Consider the following 24419-nt stretch of genomic DNA (forward strand, 5'->3'; position numbering starts at 1 on the left):
ACTAGCAGTGCGTTTTTGAGTGATTTGGCTATGTGCAATTTAACATTTTTCACTGCCAAAAATTCTGTATTTCTGTAAGGTATTGCACCTCTTTACACACACACAATGTCACATGGATTTGTTTTTACTAGACCTTTCAGATGTGGAGTTCTTGGATGATTCTTCCACAGAGAGTTTGTTACTTAGTGGTGATGAATACAATCAGGATTTTGATTCAACTAATTTTGAAGAGTCTCAGGATGAAGATGATGCTCTCAATGAAATTGTAAGATGCATCTGTGAACTGGATGAAGAAAATGGCTTTATGATTCAGGTAAAGATTTCTTGTTCCCTTATATTTTCTGTGTGAATTTTGTGATTGTGAAGGGTGCCGTTTTGATAATGTTGGAGCCTGGAGTTCTGTAGAGAGCTGTAAATACAGGGTGAACAATAATAACAACATATTCCTTTATTCTGCACTTGGTGTGACTCCATCCTGTGTATGCAGAACTGTTTCTCTAGGGTGCAGTTAATACATTTCCTCTAACAATTCAATGCGCGAAACAGGCTTATAAGGAAAGGTAACTTTTTCTCGATATAGCTGGCTGGTAAAGTTGGAAAAATAATATGCTTTTCTATGCACAAAGTATTTATATCCATAGATGATGCTGAGACTACCAGCACTTCTGCTGTAATAGATATGGTCCTTGTGTTTTGCAGTGCCAGTTGCAGAGACTATTCTGCTCACTATAAGTTCACTTCGGCTGCATCCAAGATGATCATCTCTAGCTTAGTGAAGCTTGATGTAGGTCTCTGCCATGCAAATATTAATATTGTCAGTATCTGATGCGTGTCTTTAGAGTGATGGTTCTCAAACGGGAATTTACTAGCTCGTGTTAGGAACTGCTAAGAATTTAAGTCTTAATTTGGTATAGAAAAAGGGAGAGAACTATCACCACTTAACACCACTTGTGTCTGCACAGCATTTTCAGCTGTAGATAGGTTGCAGCTACTGCTGCTTATGCTACACTAAGGGGAGTAATTCCTGTCTCATAGTGAATAACGTAAAGTCCCTGTCTCTAAGAATTCATAATGTAGAACTTAGATTGGATGCTCTCAACAGTGAGGAAGAACTGAGCTGTCGCTGACTTTAAAAAGATCAGGAATGTCATGTGCTTTTCTGCACTCAAAGAACAGGTTTGTATTTAACTATTGATGTAGTACAGGTTCTGTTGAAAATATGAAGCCTTTTTAACTGAGAACTGAATGAGGCAAGAATGGCTGTCATGGGTTAATAGCCTGGAAAAGTCTTTTGGAAATGACAGAAAGACCTGAAAAAGAAGGATAAAACGACTGACTCTGGGAAAGCATTACTGGAATGCAGTGGTGTATTGGAAGAATTAAGCAGGAGTGCCAGCAATGGTAATAATATGGAAAAATGGACTGATGTAGAAATCGTTGTAGAGAGGAGAGAAAATTGTAGCTGTAGTGGTATGACAAGAGGAGAGGTGGCTTCTGTGTTTTGGGTAGATTGATGCTCAAAATGCACATCAGCAAAGAGGAGAGACTTTCGGTAAAAACAGGTATTTAAAATGTGGGCAAACACTGAGATAAGAATGGAAAGGAAAAGAGTACTCGTTAGTGCTAGTTTCCTGCCCATTTCTAAAGTCCAGTGACAGCCTAATGTTGATCACTTACCTCCTCTTCCTTCCTTGTCTCATCAAGATCAACCAGTTTACTATTTCAAGACCCTCATGTCTTACCACTTCTATTTTGCTCTCCTATACTCTTATTTCTACTCTTTCATTTTCTCTTCATTTTCTTTTTCTTTTTAGATTTTCCATTGGTGCGGTATTAAAAACACATCTTTCTAGCGCACTGGAGAGATGCTTTGTAAATATAAATAATTAAACTGAAGAGTTTTCTACTTTTCACTGTTATGCTGTAATGTATTACATTATCTTTCTACTTTACTGTAATATTATTCTTCTGTGTTATGTTTCATTTCTAAATATATAGGTGCTAAAATATTGAATGTTATAATAAAATATTATTAAATATTATCCATCTTCATCCTCTGTTTTTTTTTTTCCTCCAGTCTGGAACTTGTGGTTGAGGTGACTTTCAGAACTAGAGTTAAGCTACTTCTTAGCTTTATGTCTTTGCCTACCCAAACACCAATTGCCCAATAAAATAATCTTACTCAAACCAGCTGTTTAAGCTAAACTGCTGTTCCTTGCATTTTGATGATACAAGATATAGCTTCTTATTTGTAAATCTACTTATCTTAGTTTTAGTTTTTGCTTTTTTTGTTTGTTTTTTTTTTTGGTATCAGTGTGAAGAATGCTTGTGTTGGCAACACAGTGTATGCATGGGGTTGTTAGAGGACAGCATTCCAGAGCAGTACATCTGTTATATCTGCAGAGATCCACCAGGTATGAATAAACCATCTTTATCTGCTGCTGTCTGTGTGGGGATTTTAAGCGGAGATATTATGCATTACTTCTACTTGTTAAAACTTTATCTGCTTTGTGTTGTATGTTACACTACTTTGGGGCAAATGTTTCTAAATTTGGCTCTGAGCAGAGCTTACTTTTCTGGTTGGTACATCTAGTTCAAATGTGCTAAATCTTACTTCAGAATTTTAATTACCCTGAGTTTACTTGTTCAAGCTTAATTCCCCTAAACCTATAGGGATTTTAATGTCATTGTACTCTGAAAAGTCATTCTAGACAGAACAAGTTCTTGCTCAGCAATCTCTGTTCTGCATGTACTTGCAATCATATCTGTTCATTTAAATTTTTTTAAGACTCATTGGTATAGTATACAAAATTCTGTGATTCTCATTTCATGTTATAATTTGATAATGTTCACTTTTGTCTGGAATTATATAATTAAAGGCAGAATTGCATATGTAAAGTTTATGCAAAAATCCGGCGCTTACTATGGAAAATAATATTGCGCAAACAACACATCTTAAGATTGTCAGGATAAGTTTTAAGTAGTAAGAATTAGAATTAAGTCTGTTTAGTTATAAGCTGAATACATTTGATAAAGAGGTGGTTGATTTAAAACAAACAAAGAAAGCTGTCCTTGAAACCACTTTTCTTAACAATTATTTGGAGGAAAACTATATAATTTGGAAGAAAGTTTTTCATATTCCTTCTGACAAGTGATACAAATGCACATGCATGTCTTCTGGTGACTTTTTTCCAAGAATCTGACTTTTTCAAGAGGACACCAAATTTACTTTTCTTCAGAATTTAAGAAGTCAAATCTGAAGCTAGTTTGTAGAAGTATAGAATAGCACTGGTTTCAGTAAATATTTCTGAGAGGAAAATATAGGAAGGAGCAGAACAGATGAATTTTCCATTTGTCCCATATCAGGCTTGATTTATGGTATAAAGTCTCGTTTGGTAATTCCTCGTGCGTTGTACTCCTTGAGCAGTCAAGCTTTTTCTTATTAAAAACAACTAATTTGTTTTGTGTTCTTTTCCTGCACTGTGCTAGGTACTTCATTATCTCCTGCTATTCAGAGACTGTGCCCCTAATTTTTATCTTCTCTCCCTTCCTAACCATTACTTCTTTTCTTTCTGTGTCAGGAGAAAAAGGTCATTCACAATGTCAGTATTTTAAAGTGTATTGGGATAATGGGCAGAAAGGAGATAGGGTATTCTCCTGAAAGGTATGAAGGGCTTCCATCAACCCATTCTTTGTTCTGTATATGATGATAGTCTGATATAAAATTGAGTGTTAGATACTGCAGTCTTAGGTGGTCTGTTTGTCTGGGTTCCTCACTGTAAACCATAATATTAGCACAATCAGCATTATAAGTTGCTTCTTTTCTTTCTTTCATAAGTGTTAAATTACTGTAAATGCATTATCTAAATATCATTCATGCTTGTTGGATAAGACTGTAGACATTGCCGCAGCAATGTAGACCTAAGGGTCTTACCACGCACTTAAATATTCCGTAAATGTCGGATGTAAGATACCTCAAAGGAGAATGTAAGAACTCTGCTGTAGGATAATCTTGAGATGTTTACCCTTCATGAAGGCCTTCTAGTAAATAGATATTGACTTCAGTATTGAAGCCAAATATTTACTGCTTTTTCAAAAGAAACCAAATATTTTTGATGCATCCATGTAAAATTCAGTCTCTAATAGTCTCTAACTCATGCTTAGTTATTTCTTAAGTAAGCTGCAACAGTTAAACAAAAAAATGTCTCTAAAAATGCCAATTTAAATTCTCTCTTGCAGTTAGATTCATACTATCTAGTGCTTTGATTGCAGAATTGAATTGATTGTTCATTTCAAATGCCGTTTAGAAGGTTCATGAGACTTCAGGTTTACTGCTATGTTCATAATAAGTGAAAAGAGTTTCTTTTAAAACCATGAAAATTAAATTTTAACATATTAATAGCAAGATCTGGAATCCTCTTCTCGTGAATGTTAGGAGACGTTTAGGAGAGCACAGCATATAATTCTAGCACGCTATCTTTAGGTAAAATTTCACTGTGGTTTTAGGTGACCCTCAGTCTGTTTATTGCTTACCTCAGGTCAGAGATGGAGTGCCAAATATCTTTATGATAAAGACTGGCTAAACAATGGACACATGTGTGGATTATCATTTTTGAAAGAAAACTATTCTCATCTTAATGCCAAAAAGATTGTGTCAACGCATCATCTACTGGCAGATGTATATGGTGTAACTGAAATATTGCATGGACTGCAGTTGAAGATTGGGATATTAAAGTAGGTATTAGTCTATTCCGTATATATTTAGGTAGCGGAGACCTAGTAATACCATTATTCCGTATGTTTTATTCTCCCTTGTTAATGTTCTTGCTTATGTAATATCCTAAACACTTTACGTGCAAGATGTGGAGTAGTTCCAGCTCAGTGGGAGTTAGGATTTCAGCGCCTGAATAGATCTGGTATTTTTGGTTTGTTGGTGATTTTTGTTATATAATGACCCTTATATTAAAGGGTCATTCTGTATTTATACTAAATTGAAAAGTGGCCTAAGAACGTTAACTTATATGCTTGATAATTGTGCTTATCAATAGCAGAAGTGGATAGTTAATGTTTCAGTGCTCTAAGTGGTACGCTTCTCTAATAACTTGGCTCCTGTCTCCCCCCTCACCCCCCCACCCTTTTTTTTTTTTTTTCCTCCCCCCCCCAGAAATAAGCATCACCCAGACCTTCATCTCTGGGCTTACTCAGGGATGCGGAAAGAACAAGAACAAATAACTCTTGGGGTAGAGAAAAAAATAGTGACTTTGCCAGACCTTGTTCATTCAATTGGAAGGACGTGCCACAGTCAAAATCATAAACAGCCGCCCAGCTTACCCCAAAAGATGGAAGAAACGTATATCACAAGTGAGCACAGTTACCAAAAACCGCAGAGTTTTATTCAAGACTGCAAAGCACTCACTGACCCAATGAGCTCAGATGATGAAGATACAAGTAGTTTTGAGGAAGATCAGGAATTTCTTTCAGAGAATAAAAACTGTTTACAATATTCTTTTAAAGATGATGGCATGCATGATCAAGTAAGTATTATTCTTCATCTCTGAAGTTTCTTAATTAAAAAATACGTTCATTACGATAAAAACCAAGTACCTAAAAGTATTTTAGAAATGTTCATTGTTAAAAGCTGGTGTTTCCTTTTAAATATGGCGGTAGATGTAACTAGGAAGAAACTTGCAGCACAGCGAAACGGTTTCGAGTTTGAGTTGGTGAATGAATTGCAAAGTATCGTTAGAATTTTGCCTATGCTAAAACTGTTTGTACTTGTTCCTGTCCAGTATTTGGGGGGAAGGGGGAATCAAAACCCCATGCTTAAAATGAGGGTCTTGAAACAACGCCTAAGTATTTTTTTTGGAAGAGAGGAAAATGGGACAAGTTTGTTTGTGTGGGTTGCTTTTTCTTTTTGGTTTCTTTTTTGTAACGACTCACTGGTCAGCTAGGCTGGTTTCAACTCGTGTGGAACTTTAAATGCTTTAGGTTCTATATTTCTTTTAATAAAATATGTTTCACGGGTCTTTAGTCAGGATTATACCCAGTCGTTTAAATCATTCTCTCTCACTTTTGTGTTCACTGCTTGAATCCATTAGTTTGTGGAGGAGGGCTGAAACCTTTTAGTCTGCTCTCAGTCAAGAGTTCTTTCTAAACCAAAAGCAAAGTAAAACAAACCTTTCTGTTTTCTGCAATACCAACTATGTGAAAATAAATCGCCCAACTCATCCCCCTTTCGAAGTGCAGTTTCTGGTGTGGAAGAAATGAGTAAGATGTCTTTTTTCTTTTAAATGTAGTTTTAAATGTGGCCTGTAAGCTATGTAGCCTGAATGGAAAATGTTGACTCATTCCAGTTAGAGATAACTGTTTGTTGGCTGAATCGTGTGCTTATGCTCAGTTTGTGTAGTAAGGAAACATGCAGCAATGTGAAATACATTTTCTTCCCGGCAGCAGCATAAATAGTCATTGTAAGTAGTGTGTATTTAAAATTAAAAATAGGGGCTGTGAAACAGAATTAATATTTCCCTGAGAGACTGAACCATAAATCTGAAGAGCTGGGTGCTCTGTTTTAAATCAGGAAGGGGTCTGTTGGGAGAGTGTCCGAGTACCTTTTCCTATGGGACAGCTACTGTTGTCCATAGTCAGCCTTAGTGTTTGAATAAGGCTTTCTCTATTGACGTGCTATGTATTGAAAAGCGCTCCTTGGTTTCTGCATGGACCAGTTCGTATCTGTCTTAAAACCATGCTGAAGTTCACATTGAAGTGCATTTGTAAAGTGAACTGGCTTCTCTGTGAAGCTTCTTCCTCTCTCCTTGCCAAACTTTTGATTAGGCTGTTACATTATCCTTTCTCGTTTGCAGCACCTTGAATGTTTTGGTTTTCCATGTTGTTTTACCTTTTCCTAATTTACGGTTCTATGCAATCCTCTTCTCTTACAAAGAGTGTTCAGATTAACTAATTTCAAGTTACTTGTTTTTCAAGGACCAGCCATTTGGATAAACAAATACAGAAGTCGTTAAAAGGAAGACCAAAAAAAAGTTAGCATATTTAGAAAAGTCTGCCTATTAGAGCAGATTGTTTGAGCAACTATAATCGTGTCTCAGCTTTGCCCCTGAATTTAACAGGCCTGAAAGACATGAGTAGGTCTTGGTAGATATGTCTCAGTTAACTGTAATGTGCATCCGACAGGCTCGTATAATAGATGCTCCTGTTTTTAGGATTATGCATTTGAGCCCGCCATATAGCAAGGGGAAAATGGCTCTCCCTCTTACGTATATGTGAGATCCCGAAAACTGTAAGAAATAAGGCATTTCTTATGTTTACGTTGGCAATATCTTATCTGAACATCAGTGAAATAGTTTAGATAAAAAAGCGCTGAAGAGACAAACATGGTATCTTGAGAGATAAAAAGATTTTAGTTGTAGGCTTATTAAAAATAGGGGCAGTGAAACAGAATTACTGTTTCTTTGGGAGACTAAACCATAAATCGAAAGAGCTCTGTGCCCTGTTTTAAATCAGGGAGGGATCTGTTGGGACAGTTGTCAGAGTACTTAAAGATTGAGAGACAGAAGATTTTAGTGGTAGGCATTAAGAGGTTAGAGATTTTTATGGCTTTTAATAGCTGTCTCGAGTAACTAAGGAGTATCCTTCGACTGTTTAGTGAATGTTCTGGATATTAACAGCATACGTTCTCCAGGACTGGTGGAACTGCCAATGGGGCTGTCCAGGGTCAATTTTTTTTTTTTTTTTTAATTCCTTTTAAGTCTTAAAAGCAAACAGAGTTGTTTTGAATTTTTCTAGTTAAAAAAGTAACTAAAAATCTTTTATTCCCCAATCTCCTGCCCCTCTCTCTTCTGCTTCCTCCCCCTCTGGATGAGGGAATGAATACTTTTAGAGGGCACTAAGTCTGGTTTTTAATATATGTGGAAAAAGATTTAGTGGAGCGCTTGTTCTGAGTGGTGTGTTAGTATGATACAATTCTTGCCTTGCTCTGGCATTTACCATGAGCTGATACGGTGTAAGCACAGGTACTCCAGCATTTTCTGTGAATTCGGTTCCTAAAATAGAATAATCAGTTGTGAAAGTGGCTTCATCAGATATGAAGTCATAGGGGCTACCAAACTGAAACTGCCAATCCTCGTAGTTTATGTAGATACTGAGCGTTTTGACTGATTTGTCAGATAAGGTACACTTCCTTTGGTTGTTGCCTAAATACCGGAAATACAGAAAGGTGAAAACGTTATGGAGATACTAAGTATATATCAGAGAAGGCAATCGCTGTCTAACATACTATATTTACTTGATATATGTATAATTTTGTACGTTACTGGCCGTGTAACAGTCTCCAAACATGTTTAACTCTGGCCCAGACTAATGGTGGGAAGTTGCATGGAATCACAGCAATGATAGGAAGAGAAGTCTCTTGTCTTTATTAACATATGGCCAGTTTATTTGTGCAAAATAAGTAGACTTTTCACATCTTGGATATTACTATGTTTTAGGCAGTTCTCCTTCATTTCACGGCTAAAACTTTAATAATAGGGTTTTGCACATATTTGCTCGTTCACTGATGCAGTTCAGCACTTCATGAACTGAGTCATAATTTGTATAAACAGGGCACAGAAATGCAGTCTGTTCTACTGCGTTATATAGCGTGCTTGAGCTGGTTAACTTCAGCTCCCCCCAGTCCTGTTCCACTTCCCCAGTGCTGCACATGCTCATTTGTATGGAATTTGCATTTTGTTTGGTTTAGTCTATTGATATATCATGGTACATGCCTTTTGAATATGCTTTTTGTGAAGCAGGCAGAAGTACAATTCTAAAAAGGTATCATTTCTCTTGTGACTCAAGTATTGAAATCAACACCAGAAATACAAAAGTAAACACTCTTAAATGGCAACTTTTTTCTTTCTGTTGCACCTATGAAGAGGAATTCTGCTGAAGGGAACACTGTGTTTGTTTGTAATGAAAAAAAAGGCTCAGAAGAGCAAGTGGACACGCATCTTCAATGGCAGCTAAATCTCCTTACCCATATAGAGAATGTACAGAATGAAGTCACCAGCAGAATGGACCTGATTGAAAAGGAAGTTGATGGTAACTACATTGCCAGATAATACATAAGTTTCTTAGTAACGCTCTTAGTGTTAACACACCTATGACAGCATTTTGCATAGCCACTGTGTTGAGGGTGATCTGAGATGCTGAGGATAGATTTTTTTTTTTTTTTTTTTTTTCAAAAATCATATTCAAATTTGGGTACCCAAAATTGTAACCAGAGCTTATGCCACCATCACCCCTGCCCCTCACCACGCACACACACACGCACACACACGCTTTCCAAACGTGTTGAATGCACAATAAAGTAGGTAAGTGCTCAAGACCCCTGAACAGTTAGCTTGAATCAAGTAATAACAGAGAGACTTCAGAAGGCATAGGTGTAGCTTTTTTTAATTTTTTTTTTTTTAGGGATGGACCATGAAGTTGAGGTTTTTCTGCAGCTCTTCTGGGGAGGATATTTTGGCCTAGTTTATCTAGTACTTGAGAGTATGTAAGAGGAAAGATATGTTCATCCTGCCTTTATCTTTAGTTTGCTGTGTATCAGTAAATAACTGGTTTCAAGAAGAAAGATCAGATTTCTTACGAAGAAGATGAAATGAGAAAATTTACATGGGATTTTGCTGCAGTTGTAAATGTTACAGGACATGAATTTATTCATTTGTTAAAACTTGCTTAGAAATGCAGAAAGCTTGGGTGTAGTGCAGTCATTAATTACACTTTGACAACTAAAGTCATTGTATTCCTGGTTGCAGTTTTACCTTCAATATTCCTGCTTGTACTAGGCAGTATTTCTAGAATAACAGGGTTGAGCTTTCTACCTTACTCTCTTTAGAAGCATACAAATTCATTCAAAAAACACTTTGAAGACTGGAAAACTGTTCAGTGATCTGGTCCTGTACCAATCTGTTAAAGTGACAGAAGTGAGCCTAGGACTTCACTGATCCTTGCTTTTAAGGGTTAGTTTCTCTGTTACGGGACCGTCATAGTAAGAGCTTGAACTAAGCGTTCTTTTGTGTGTATAGACAGCGAATTGTCAGCCAAGGCTATAATTTGCCCCAAGTACCTCTTTATGTTAGCAGTCCGATCAGACGAGGTATTTGGACTGTACGAGTGAAACACTGAATTAGCTGACACTTCCCTAATAAATATTTCTTATGTTAGATAAAGATCACACCCTCAGGATATTTCTCCTTCTTAGTAAAGACAGAATATGAAAGAAAGAAGTTCAGTAGTTAGGAAAATCATGTTGCTCCAAGGCGTATTCTAATTAATTTCTTCCTTTTCTTTCTGAAGTTCTAGAAAGCTGGCTTGATTTCACTGGAGAATTGGAGCCACCAGATCCTCTTGCAAGGTTGCCTCAGCTCAAGCGACGTATCAAACAGCTCCTAATTGACATGGGGAAAGTACAACAAATAGCAACGCTTTGCTCTGTATGACAAAAGGAAGAATAAAGAAATAAAAATAGGCTTTCTACACAGTGACTTTTCTTATTAGCCGCAAGACTGACAGGAGGAAGACGGCAAAAAGCTGAGCGTTTATCTGGTTCTGTGCTGATTACAGTAATAGCCTGAAGCTTTAGAGAGAGGAGAGGAGATCTAGACTAAGGAATTTGTTATGCTGAAAATCTGAATATTCAATGTCCAAGCTTCAAAGTGTAATATATTACACACTGAGAAATGTTAATGTAATCTTAACATGATAAGCAAGGCATTTGCCTCATATAAGAAAGCTGAACAAACAAAAATTCTGCAAAGAACACTGCTACCGTTTTGAAACCTTTGGCAGAAAGTTCCAAATTCACAGAAGTCAAATGACTAAAAACAATCCTTGGGAAATGCATTTTTAATAAATTCCTTTTATCTTGCTAGTGAAAGATAGACACAGAGAGCTCTGTATCCTCTCTACAAGAAAAGTTCATAGATTGTTATTTTCTTCTCTCATGAATGTTTGGGAAAATGAACATATTAGCTTTGGTTTTGAAAGAAATGACTTGCCATGGTCTCCTTTTTTAAAGTATTTTTTTAAATAGAAATCCTCATTACAGCACCCTTAGGCTCCTTTAAAACATAAGTGGCAAATAGTTGTCCGATGTGCCAAATAATGTTAAAAACCACTGGGATGAGAGTTTTGAGTATGACTTACATGAAGGTTTTTTCCAAAGTCCTACTTGGTGCCAGCAATCCATCCAAAATTGTATCTAGTTTATATTTTTTTATGTTCTATTGCAGTATTCAGGATTCAGATTACAATTTTGTCCTGAGTAGCTCTGTTTTCATGTTAGCCCTCTGAAACTTTATCAGCCTCAGCTGGGATGAGGAATGACAAGAGCAGCAAAAATGTCTGTGACTGTGAATGACTAAACCACTAGAATAAATATCACAGGATACATTATCAAAGATGTTTTTATAAAAACTGTCCACTTCAGTGAATGAAACATCATGAAACCAAAGGCAGCCTAGTTGCTCTGTTAGATCTTGCTGGATTTTGAGCCCAGGACTTTCCCTGTGCTTATAAGTTGCCGCTGTACCCAGTGATACATACGTACTTCTATGTGTATGTATGTATATGTGTATAGATACACATGTACATATATGCATACCATATACATTTATATCTACACATGTCTAGTTTTATTACAATAAACTATAAGAACTGGTGGTTAACATGAAATGTTACCTTTTAACAAGCAGTTTCTAAAATTGAAAATAATGTATGTACAGCTTTTGAAATTTGTAAAATATGACTGTTAAAAGGAGGCTATTTAACAGATGACGTTAAGATACTTGAACATTTTATGCCTCGCATCTGTTTATCAGTTCTAGTTATCTGTATAAATGCATTTTAGAACCGATAGACAGTAAACTTGAATTTACCTTTTGATAAGAGTACAAGCCACTGTACATTCAAAAATTATTTAAATTTGCAAACACACTGTTCTATATGTAAGGTACTGTATGTAAAACTGTTTATTAAAAGTATTCTGCATACTTTACATTTTCCACTTTTCTTCCTGATCTACATACAAAGAAAAAAATTGATAATGTACAGACCATCAAAAAATCATAAATTCTGGAATGCCTTTTGAGAATCTGTAAAATTGAAAAACGTGCCAAAGATGAGTTATCTAGGAAAGATTTTGCAACCAGTGTGTTGAACTTTCATGATAAAACCATTATTGAGAAAGAAAGTAGCATGGCTTGCTCATTGCTAAAATAGACCTACTCTGCTGTTTCCCATCTGTCTGTCATGTCCGAAGTAAGTTATCACTCTTGATGTCTAAAGCAAAATGTAAACCCCTGTTACAGAGCAATTGCTATTTGAAAAGTCTTGCTGCATCAGTCTTACAGGAGATAACTACAACTCTGTATGATAAGTATAACATGGAAGTTCATTATGGAATCATGGTTGGCAACTTCGTAATACAGAAAGAATACAACAGCTGAGGAATTGTTGGCATTTTAATAGTATTTGTTGTTAAATAAAATACCTTGATGCGTTATATAGTTGGATGCTTAAATAACTGCTTAAAACAATACGAGTAGTTGAGTGACCTACTTGCTTTTTTGATATGAGACTTTTTTTATATATAATTCACTTGCTGCATATCCTTGAATGTGGTACTGTGTGTACTGTATAAGAGAAGCGTAAGCACAGATGAATTACTTTGAAACAAAGTGGAGTGTATGTACATAGTTTATACCGCATACACTATAGCATTATTATGCAATGCGTGTGCATGGACGTGATGTAATATAATTGTAAATGTGACTGAAGGTGGAGATGGACTGAAGGATTTCAGGTGGGAGGAAGGAGGTTCCGTTCTTACAGCAGCGATGTAAGAATAGTATCCTGAAAAGGAAATTGTAGTAAGGTCAAAATTAAAGTTGCCCTTGCAGCTTTAATTTATTTTCTGTTTGTATATGTGGCGGTCTCCAAACTTACGTGACCATGTAATTCTGTCCTTGAGGAACCTGCCTTATTCAGCATGGCCTGTGCTTACAAAGCAAGTAATCTGTTCAGTATTTCTTTTTTATCTTCTCTTCTTATGTAGTCAAGTATTATAAAAATTCTTGCAGGCATTCATATCTGATGTGAAATACAGTCTCATTTTGCTATTGGACAGTTCTGCGATACATTGCGTACTGCTTGAATGCTTCACAAACTTTTCAATTTGCTTTCTCAAATTGTGACGTTAGTCTGCGACATGCGAAAGTTAGTTTTGGCCCCAGTCGCTGAAGTATTCAAATGTTGGGATGCTCTTAACGGGTGTGTGTTTTTTGTTTGTTTTTTTGTTTTTTTTAAACACTTAGCACTGTTATGGCACTTGACTTGTAAGTGTTCTGTACAGTATATAACTTGGTTGATTGCTTTTCACATGCACCAGTCAAACCCTGTGCAGTCTGGTTCATACCAGTATGTCTTTTAGTTGGCCTTATCAAGAGAATCTTTTTCCTATAGGCATCATCCTCCGTGTGTCTTCCAGCTTCCTTGGTAAATGAGTCACAGATCTGCACACAGTTTATTTACATCATCATTTATCTGGAGATGAATTGCTGTTACCCATGCTGCGCAATGCATGAGGCAGACTCTGAGGAGAAAAAAAAGTGTGATGATGTAATGACTTTTTTTGGATACATATATATATATAAAAAGGCGACATGCAACCTTTAAGTTTACAGCTTTCATTCAACTTAATTCAAGTTCTTAACAGTAATGAAGAAGAAAGGGAATGCCATTGTAGAGAACCCTGTTGTGTTTTCACAAGGCTAGGTGGCAATCTTGTGGAGTCTTTCGATGCCCAACTCTTTCCTGAGGTGGGTCTGCACAGGTCTCTGGAGGCGTTTGGGAGTGATTCATTTCAAACCCTTCTCCCTGTGATCATGATGTAGGCGTTTGCATCAGGAATTCTGCATTTTCGGTCATAACGATGGCTGTAGGACATCTGTATTACAGTTATAAATGAAACATGGTCCTGGTCCTGTGATCAGATATCACAGGATGGGGGTTGCCTGTTTTTCAGTAACAAAAATGGAGGTACTTCAAGTCATAAGGGTGGGGATGGGTTGGAAGATACTTCCTACCACCCCTTTTTGTGCGTAGCTGTGGTTTGAGTAAGGCCCATGTATTGGATGTCCTGGCCTTAGATATATAGATCTCTGTTCAACTAGGAAGTACCGTACAGCAGTAGCAGCCTGTCATCCCCCTTAAAATACTCTTAAAGAGAGTAAGTTGCAATTTTCTGGTAGATTTCATATATTTGCTAGGTGGTGAAGAACTGAAATCCTTACGTGGATGCAACCCCCTTGTCGGACTGACATCTGCCTGTCAGTCTTCGTTTTATCCCTGAGTTGTGCTCCTTATGTGTTTGTCTTCCAGCTTGTGTCTGTCTCTCCTTCTGTTCTTCAGCTTTCTGTGCTCTGTCCTTTTCTGTGATGCCTAGAGAGTTTCACTCCTTCCTTGTGCCCCAGTTCTTTCTGGCCGCTGCGGGAAGGCTGCACTAAGGAAGGGTCTGCTCTGCTCTTTTGTCCGCGGTCTCAAGCGTATTCTGGGAGCTCTGTACAGCTGGATTGTGTGTGCAGTGATCAAACTGTAGAAGTTCTTGCTACCTTTCTCTAGTAAGCCTGTGCTGATCATGTGAAAACGGTGATCTCCCCTGTTCCCATGGGACTTCTAACTTAGCTAGACCTAACAGGTTTTTTAAAACAAAAAACCCACCTCTAATATTTCTCCTTGCCAAACTCAAAGTTATGACTTAAGGAAGTCCCTAGAACTTCACAGTGAAATGATAAAAAATAACTCTTGAAAAACAATGTATTTTTCCTTGTATTTGAAGGGAAGCTGCAATTATTTTTCTTTGCAGAAACTTTAAATGGCATAAACAAATCCTGAACCTGGACAACTTGAACTCGATGTTAAACAAACAAACAAACAAAACCCTAGCACTCCTCATAACAAGAAGTGTGCAATCAGCCTATCTTCAGATCCTTACCCTGTTAACAGTCATGTGGAGATACTGATGTGTAAAGGAGGTGTACAGAAGTTTTGCATGGGGACCATCTTTGCCTTAGTTTTTTAAAAGACTGGAACCTTAGGTTGTCTCTTTACTGCTAAGAATATTGCAGTCCTTGCTCCTTCAATTTAGACTGTGCTTATTAAAGTCAGAGGTGAAATCACTTTCTAAATGGTCTCACATTTTATTAGCTCCTCCTTTTTTCTTTTGTACCATATCTATGTGGCTTTAGGTGATCGTTTTACAGAGGGTGTTTGAACTGCTTTGGTAATGGTTTTTAAATATGCTATATTATGTCCTGAGCACTGGATGTAGGAGTCTGTCTTTAGCAATAAGTGCTATACACTATGTGTATATTTGTTTATATGTGGGGAAAAAATATGGAGCGTGTCACGATGGTGAAAATACACTGCAGCAAGAAAGCCGATTGTGCTTTTGGCAGCCGTTCTGCACCAGCTTGAGCAGCTGAAAAGAAAATCTGAAAAAATTGCAGCATGTATGGAGAAAATGAACTAGCATAAAGAAATTATTCAGGAAAGAATTTCCAAAATCAGGCCCCTTTATACTCACCGGGTCCGTGAGCCAGCGCTGTTTCTATGGGTTGAGCAGCTAATGCTAGTTCAACTGCTGTTTACTTTGGACAGCAGCTTGGTTTTCTTTAGAGCTGACAACAGCCATCTCCATTCATTTATAGCCATATGTGTCAGTGTATTGTCACTAAACAGTCTGAGAGAGGCAGCAGTGCACTATTATTAAATCTTCCATGAGAGAAGCAAAATCCTTCTGTTGTTGTTTTTTTCTAATAGCAATAATGTTAACTGCGTTCTAATACTCCTAATAAAGGTCTGTTGAGATTGTTATATGCCTGGGCTCGCATTCAATAGACTTGAGTTTCAACAAGCCATTTTAAAGCGTTAGGGAGTCTTCAGTTGTATTTTGAGCCTCTAGGCAAGTTATGTAGTCGATAAATTATATATAGTCATGAATATTTTCTGTTTCTGAGCTGCTTTAGTATTTAACAGTTTCTAGTTTTGAGTTCTGCAATGCCCTTAATTTCTTGAAAGACAAAGTCTTTCTACAGCTTCTTCACAACGATGTTATCTCTTTCTGTCGGCAGACATCTACTAGGGGTTTATTTTTCTAGTTTTTGCATCTTGCACAGTGATTTCTTGTATTTTAATATTGTGAAGAAAGTTCCTATCTTAAGTGTCTCATGGACTAGGGCATAGATGATAAGCAGCAGTTGAATGAAATTGAGAGGAGGGATCCAAGTGAGTTACTAATACAGAGGAAATGTTCAGCTCTTCATTTAGCAGAACTAGGTGTGATCTTAAACATAAAACAAATGTCTAAATTTTTATTCTGAAACATAGGGATATTTCGTTCATTATTGAAGGCACAATCTTGAAACAGTCTTTCAAATTGGAAAGAAACAGAGCCAAATTCAGATCTCGGAGTAATACCTGACATTTGATTTTTTTTTTTTTTTATTAGCAGAATTGTTTATGGAGCGGTCTACTGAGTCCTTAGATCTAGCTAGTCAGTTCACTTTGACAGAAGTGAGTAGATGGGGGGTATATTCTGACTATAAAAGGATCTGTACAAATTGATCTTTCCCTTAATGTGTCTTTCATTCCTGGAAAACTGAGTTTTCCTATACCAGAATTTTTATGAAAATTGTCAGTTTTATCATTGATAGATCTGTTCTTTATGAGAACAGAGTCTATTTACTCCATCCTTTTTTTTTCTTCATTTATCTTCTGGCTTACACAACACTAGACAGTTTAATGAATTCCACAGTTTTGTTGTATGAGAGAAGGATTTTTATTTCTTTGAGCTTGCTTTCTGATTTCATTGGCTCTATGTTGTTGTATTCAGTTCAGAGAAAGCTAAGTGTTGCATGGTCTAAAAGACCAAGATAATTTTGTCCTACCAAAGCTAGAAACTTAAAACCCTGTTGCTGTGCTTGTGTGGCTGAGGATGTCTTTTTCCACGTGAATTACTTGGCGTTTATCAAATATTTAATCTAATTCAATGTGTGAATCTATGCATCGCTCCACTGCTGAATGCAGAATTTAATTCTGCTTGGAGTTTCAAAGCAGTCTGCATCTTAGATGCCATGAGAAGACTATATCCAATTTTCTACCTTGCATCTCTAAAATACTATTAGACATTGTTAAATATATAGTGGAAAACTATGCGTTATCTCCAGTGGACATGTAAGAAAGCAAGCCGTCTCACCTGACCTAAAAATTCTTCGTTTCTGCAGGGACAAAGGCGAACTCAGATGTTCTTACATGGGCTTCTTTAAGTTCTTCTGTCATCAGAGACCCTTTGCCAGCTGGCAAGTTGTAATACAAAAAAATTAAGCAGTCCTCTGCCCTCTTTTCTTACCTAGCCACTAGATTAGAGTGCAAGTTACTTCCTCATCATTCTTTCAGTCTGAAAATCATGTAATGTATGGAATGACCAAAGCTTTTATTGTTCAGTGGGGCTTTTCTTTTTTTTTTTTCTTGTCATCTTCCAATTTTGCATCGCTTAAGGACTTTTTAAAATTTAATCAGTGGTAGTAACTTTAACAAGACTTTCTGAAGCACTTATCTGTACCAAAATCATATGAAGAAAAGGAAGTGTCTCTCATACCTTGGGAAAAAATGTACCAAGTGGAAACCCGTTCCACCCAATCTATGAGTACAGTTCCACCCAATCGGTGAGTATAAAAGTTGTCATACACACAAAATCATAAACAAACGTCATAGGTATGATTTTACATAGTTTTTCTAAAATATGGGAGAGGATTGTCCAATATTTGTGATGTACTTAATATAGAAAAGTAGTGAATTATTTAAAAAGTGAACAAAACATGGAAATAATTTGATAATACTTTCAGTTCTTCAAAACGTTGTGCTTCCAATTGTCTGCTTCATGCAGGAGGCTCCTTTAAGTTCTTTTCTTAAACTAAGGTAGGTTTCTCAGGCTGCAGTCTCATTTGGGTTAGAGCAACTTTTCTGTAGTGTTCATATTTCATATTCAGAAAGCATTGCCCTCGGGCTTCCTGATATGTAGACATTGCAATTCACAAACCGTATTTTTTCTGCTGAGAAAGTGTCCGCAAAACTGGAACGTGTTGAATTTTCAGGTATCACTGAATAATTGGACTGCTTTTCCCTTAATATTTGTGAGTTCAGTAAAACGTTTCATCATGCTGATGTTTTTCTTTTCCCCATCTCAGAACAGTTGCCCAACAATTGTAGTCCAGATTGCGTTGCTTTTTGCTAATCGTCAGGTGAAATCCTCGTTTCCAGCTCTAGACCGTATTGGCAACAGGGACCTTTGCTGCTAGCTCCGTTTTCATCACTGATGAGCTATTTAAGAGATTCCTCCATCTTTTCCTCACATGCTAAAAATAGAAGTCAATAGAATTGGTCCTTTACTGAAGCGAACATTATGCAGTGAGCAGTTTTAGTTTGAAAGTGACCACCCATAGTTCACAAGTGCCTTTTCCACCTCTGAAGAATGTTACGCATACTGCTCTGTAAACTACTTTTTTTAATCCATGGGCTATTGCATCCCATTGAACTTACGTGTATTGAGGTGCGCATCGTGATTTGACGCACTTCTAGAAGTGGCTTAAGTGATGCCAGTTGGCAGAACTCGCTCTTCCACTTTGTTTTTGAAAAGACTTTTAAGACTTGGCTGTTCTTCCCACCTGAGTGATTCAGAGGGTTTTTTTTTTTTTTTGAGGGAAATAAAAGTAATCTGGGGTATCAATACTATGTAGATATTGTAGATCTATGCTGCTTTCTGTTAAAAATAGTGCTTTGAGGCCTCCTTGGTGTCCTACCTGCCAGATTCTCATATCTAATGACCTGTGGTAATGAGTGAAGAAAAAAATGAATGATTACCTTAAAAAGCCTCTTTCTCTCTATTTGCTATGCAAAGAGCCCGGATTTTAGTTAGTTTAAACTAACTTCAGAAAATTGAATTAAATAAGTGCCCTCATTGGATATGCGTCTCAGTTGCTCGCAAACATACTGTTATGCCTGTGTACCTGCTGCCTGTGTAGAGCCCGTGAATCTGGGATGTGGTGTTTTGCTCTCTTGTAACAGTCCCAGTGGAATGTGGTATCAGGCATAAACCTGAGACTCTCAAAACATATATCAGTCAAAAATACATTTCACGGCAAGGCTTTTGTCTTTCATAATTCAGCCAACCTAGTACTAGTACAGGATATTCTTTTGCTTAGTCCAATTCCTGTAATCTGTATGTACATTTGCCTACAAATGTTTTATCTAATCCAAATACTCTGTATCTGCTGAATCAGGCCTGTTACAGGAGATGCATATATACACACATATATGTATAGGTCTATATGCATATATTTTTAATGCCTTTAAAGGTTGCCTTTTTTAAATGTGTCATCTACATAGAACGTACTCTTCACCTTTTCCTAGCTGGATCTTTCTGCTGACCGTTGACTTTCCTCAAGTCCAAAGTAGGTTAGTTGAAAGACAAGTCTAAATGTAGTCTGGCTCTCTTTTTAAAGAGACTAGTAATGCTAAACCAAGCTCATACTGCTGTTTGAGATCATGTTTACCATATATATATATCAAATGCTGGAACACTACAGAGGTCTACAACCTAGACATAACGATGCTTGAATCAGTTAGCACGTGTATAGTCTTGGTCTGTTATAGGGTATCAGCGTCACCGAATAGTTGGGGTTGGAAGGAACCTCTGGACATTTAACCCCCTGATCGTTGCTCAAGCAGGGTCAGCTGGAGCAGATTGCCCAGGACCTTGTCAAGTTGGGTTTAAATATTTCCAAGGATGGAGACTCCACAACTCTCAGTATGGTTGTTTCTAGGCTGATTCTCTAGCACAAGTGAATCACAAATAAGTGTCACTTGTTTGATTGTCACTTGTTCCTAAAATTAAACTCTTAGGAAAAAAAAAAAAAAAAAACCAAACAAACCCTTATTCTAAGTCTAGCCTCCAATGTACGATCTCATTATTACTCAGCTAATTCTTCTGGGCCCAGGTGTCCAACTAACATTGCATAAGTGAATGTGAGTTCTTGCCGTTGCTGGTGCAAATATTTGAACAAGTAAGTGCTATCATAAGAGGTTTGCTGGCAAGCCTTGATTCTCTAGAAGCATGGAAGTAATGTTTCTAAGGTGGTTTTAGTTTGAGGATCTTGCATCTAATAACTACCAAAAGCTGATGTGATAGTTGTTGTTATGCCTGCATTATGTCTACAGGCTGAAACCACAGAAACAAAGCTACTTTGGAGCTGTATGTGGTACAAGTGGGAGTTGAAGCCAAAAGCCAAATAACACAAGGTCTAAATAAGCAATGTAGATTGTGGCAGCTTTCAGCTTATATTTAAGCATAGATTTCTTGAGTGCTGGCATTATTCTTCATGACAAGTCCCTGCTAGGGTATTTGCCACTGACTTCTGTTGGAAGTCAGACTCCTGTTCAAGGTATAGGATCTCTCCTTGAACTCGGTGCAGATGGGTGCACCACAGCACAGGTGGTGATATAAGCTCTGTCTGGGGCAATGTCACTATGATTAATTAGCGTGTTGATTTAACTAAGTCCTCCTCGCTGTCCTTTGTGCATGCTGGTGCTTATTCTGCTTTCAGATGACTGGGTTCAGTAGTGTGCCCTGAAGAGGGGGCGAGAACTCACTCATGAAAACCACTAGGGCAGTTCCAGGTGAATGGTCCTCTTGTGGTTTACTTAGAAGCATCATATGCATCATTCACCTAATTTAGTGTCCAGTCTACCAGGTCATAAGTGAACCTATCCAAACAATGCTTGCTATAAAGACAGGTGAAGGTTATGTTCAGTTTGCCTCGTTGTCAAAAGAGGATGGAGCTCTTGCATTGCAAGATGGGCTCCATCCTGTTTTGCATCCTCCTTTGCTCTATTAGTATAGTGGCAGCCAATATATTTGGTAAGTACACTTACTCTTTCCCTTTGCTTGTGTCCAGTAATGACTGTGCTCCTGTGATTTTTGCACTGGTCTTTATGTTATTTCCACTAAGTGAAAAATGAGACAAAAAGGTAGGTTCTTGCATACGACTAACTTGCCTAGTTATTGTGAGCTGTGCAGATTAAGTTTGGGTTCCAGGTTAAATCCTAAACAATGAGGATCTGTAAAAGGTCAAAGTTATTTGAGTTCAGTAAGCTTATTTTTTGAGATGAAAAAATATTTGGAAGAATGGGCTGGGCCAAAGAAGAAGCTTGAGTTTAAAAAAAAAAAAAAAAAAAAAAAAAAAAAAAAAAGGTTTTGCTGTGGCAGTGCGAAGGTCTTAAGAGTATAGCTTTTGTTTATGTGTCCCACCATTTAATTTGATTACTGGATAGTCCGGATGCTGTCCTAGTTCTCCTTTTGGTCTGTTCAAGGAACAAGAGTTTGACAGTTCTACCTATAGAGCAATTTGAACCACTCATTGATCTCTTAATTCAGAGACCTTAGTAGTCTGTCTCTGGCACCATAGAAGGGATCTCTGCGCATCTCAGAGCAAATGGCTCAGAGTCACATTTGAGATAGAAATGGTGTGGGATTTGTTTGAATGTGGATGTCTATGTGAGCTAACCTAAGCTCCTTTTATGGTCTTGTGTAAAATTTTTACATAGGCTTACAGGGGCACGGTAAGAACTCACAGAGAAGTGGTTGACAGTTCTTAAATGCATAGGAACCGTCTCTAGCTAAAGAAGTCCATGAGCTGCAAATTATTGAAGGCTGAAAAGTATTCAGGATTCTTATTATGCATTTGCACTATTAGACCTGTGGTCACTCTGACCAAATACTGGATTAGGTGAACCTTCAGTTAAATCACTACATCTATGTTTTTGTTTTGTTCATTTTTATAGTTGATGGAAAACTAGTCAATGGAAGTGAAAACGTACTTTTTTCACAGAAATTCATTAGATTTCAAGGACAAGAGACTGTCAGATCAACTAACCTGTAAAGAAGGGATTATTAAATTTCCTCATTCTTCTCAAGCAGCATCTAAATTTGATTCTGAAGAATTAAAAGCTGATGGGTTGACTGTTTTCTTGCTAGGTGACTTCAGCAGTTAATCGCTTGTACTGATAACATTTGATAAATACTAATGTGAATATCTGATGCTGACTACTAGGCATTGATTCTTTTTAAGTCATGTAAATTGCCTCAAATATCAGCAAACGATAGCCATGTTAGTACGGAACAGAGCTGAAGCTAACTCTTTACAGGCCTGGGAGAGGTGTTCACAAGGGCGCCTTCATCATGTGCCTCTGGTACCCCAGCTAGTTCTTCAATACTTTTCTGTGCTGCCCTGTGCAGCAACGCACATGAGGAGTCGTGAGAAAATAACCAGGGAGGAACTGTGACCCTGGTCCTTTTACCACACAGCACTGGCACTAACTATCTTATGTTTTGATAAGAACAGGTTAATAGTGAAACTGCCCTTGTGTCACAACCTTCTTGCTGCTTTCAGAGTACCAGACAGATTCCCAGCCTTTACGACCATGTGAACTTCAGAGGGAAAAGGCTTTTTCAGAAGGAGAAACCTACGTTCCTCAGTGCTCAGAAGATGGCCAGTTCAGGTAATTCGTCCCAGCCCATGCTCTACTGTTTTTGTATGTAATCTTTCATTAGTAATGAAAGCTTTAACTTTGGTTTTGTAGAGACTGCATATCAGCAGACTTGAGGGGGAGGGTGACTGAAGGTATTTCATTGAGCCATGCTGCAGATCCAACCTCTCCTGAATGAATTCCCTCTTGCTGGAGTAATCTCTGGGTTAATAGGTTAATCTAAGATTAATAGACTAATCTTGGCAGCAGTATGCGTGCATTAAAGACGTGGTGCGGATTATTGCATTATGCAACTACTGCCTTCCCATGCACACCTACGGGCCTAAGACCCGTGATCACCATGCCAGCTGGTGAGCCAAGCTGAGCCAAGCTGGCTGGGGGAAGCTATTCATAGCGCTTTAAGTGGCACAGCTTGGTTTCCCTCGAAAGGCAGTAAAAGAACGAGAAAGCCCATTTCCACGGAGTCCGTGGAGCAGTGGGTTAAAAAAGTGTGTGGCTTGAAGATGCAAGAAGTTATGAGTTAAAGCTGAGGTTGAGGGGGAGTGCAAACCGTAATGCTCTTTAGTGTTGTCTTACAGTTGTTGCCTAAGATGGAGGACCTAGACTGTGCTAGATTAGACTTAGAACAGGTCTCAAAATGCACGGTGAATCTCAAATACTGAGAAGCGGGATTCTGTCCAATCTACTTTCTTCCTAAATAACTTCAAGTCACTTCTCTGCAGTTACTGGAAACTTCAGAGATTTACTAGAAATAAGAAGAGCTGCCATCAGGTAGACCGAGAGTATTTAGAGCTACCTGAAATGCAATCTTTATTATTGCATTATTCGTAATTTTATAGTACTTGTCCTGCATGTTTGCCATAGTTTAAGTCTTGGTTTATGTCCTGTAGCGACTGAGTATTCTGTAGCTAACAGAATAAAACGTGTAATTGCGTTCTCCCTCAGAACGGTTCAGTGCAGTAGGGATGGCCTTTCCTGTTGGTGTGTGGATGAGAATGGCATTGAGGTACCTGGCAGCAAACAGAATGGATACCCCCTATCTTGTAAGTCAGACGTTTCTATAATTTATTCAGAGTGCCATGTAGATCTGAATTTGAACTGCTGAAATCAAGAATGGATTAGCTCTGGACTTTGGAGAAGTCTAGTTTGCAACTTACTGGGTCTTTTCTGTGAAAGCTCTGAAGTTTCTTTGAAGCAGATCGTGAAACCTGATACACCTGGATAGTCCTGTTCATAAAGGTTACCTGAATCTAAATAAGGAATGAAAAACCCATGTAATGAATTGGCTTTTGAATCAGAGAGCTTCTGATCTCTGAAAAAAATCTGTGGCAGATTTCTGTGTACTGATTTTTGTGAGCTCAAGTCCATCAGTGTCCTGATGCCACCTGGGTGGCAAACTCGGAACTTGCAACTCTGAGAAAACTTAGATGTTGTCTTAAATGATCTGGTGCCCATCAAGTACCTTATTCTAATGATGTCCCTCTTTGGTATAATAGGTTTATCCTTCTGCCAGCTGCAAAAGCAGAGGATCTTGGTGAGTCGCTACATCAACAGCAGTAGCTTTTCCTACGTCCCTCAGTGCTTGGATTCAGGGATGTTTGATACGGTGCAGTGTGATGTGGAGCTGGGTCAGTGCTGGTGTGTAGACCCAGAAGGAATGGAGATTTATGGCACCAGGCAGAGAGGAAAGCCAACACAATGTAAGTAGGGTTCAACAAAAAGGTAGGTTTTGTGGGGATGGAAGATTTGACTTGAATGAAAGG

At 37.8% G+C, this 24419-nt stretch overlaps 2 protein-coding genes across 19 annotated transcripts in view; both read left to right on the forward strand.

Annotated features, from left to right (window-relative positions):
- PHF20L1 (PHD finger protein 20 like 1) overlaps window positions 1–12556 on the forward strand; it is a 55033-nt gene extending 42477 nt beyond the window's left edge. For all 18 annotated transcript variants that reach the window (XM_068933344.1, XM_068933356.1, XM_068933347.1 and 15 more), the window contains 6 exons: window positions 132–313; window positions 2315–2414; window positions 4539–4734; window positions 5165–5534; window positions 8928–9093; window positions 10351–12556. In XM_068933344.1, the coding sequence (XP_068789445.1) occupies window positions 132–313; window positions 2315–2414; window positions 4539–4734; window positions 5165–5534; window positions 8928–9093; window positions 10351–10493 (1157 nt within the window). In that variant the 3' untranslated portion in view covers window positions 10494–12556. The remainder of the gene's footprint in view (window positions 1–131; window positions 314–2314; window positions 2415–4538; window positions 4735–5164; window positions 5535–8927; window positions 9094–10350) is intronic.
- An 8569-nt stretch (window positions 12557–21125) lies between these two features.
- Window positions 21126–24419, forward strand: part of TG (thyroglobulin) — a 167560-nt gene continuing 164266 nt past the window's right edge. Inside the window, exons 1-4 of the mRNA XM_068933768.1 lie at window positions 21126–21138; window positions 22560–22668; window positions 23602–23699; window positions 24153–24356. Of these exons, the coding sequence (XP_068789869.1) occupies window positions 21126–21138; window positions 22560–22668; window positions 23602–23699; window positions 24153–24356 (424 nt within the window). The remainder of the gene's footprint in view (window positions 21139–22559; window positions 22669–23601; window positions 23700–24152; window positions 24357–24419) is intronic.

Source organism: Struthio camelus, chromosome 2, assembly GCF_040807025.1.
Source record: "Struthio camelus isolate bStrCam1 chromosome 2, bStrCam1.hap1, whole genome shotgun sequence".
Taxonomy (NCBI): Eukaryota; Metazoa; Chordata; class Aves; order Struthioniformes; family Struthionidae; genus Struthio; species Struthio camelus.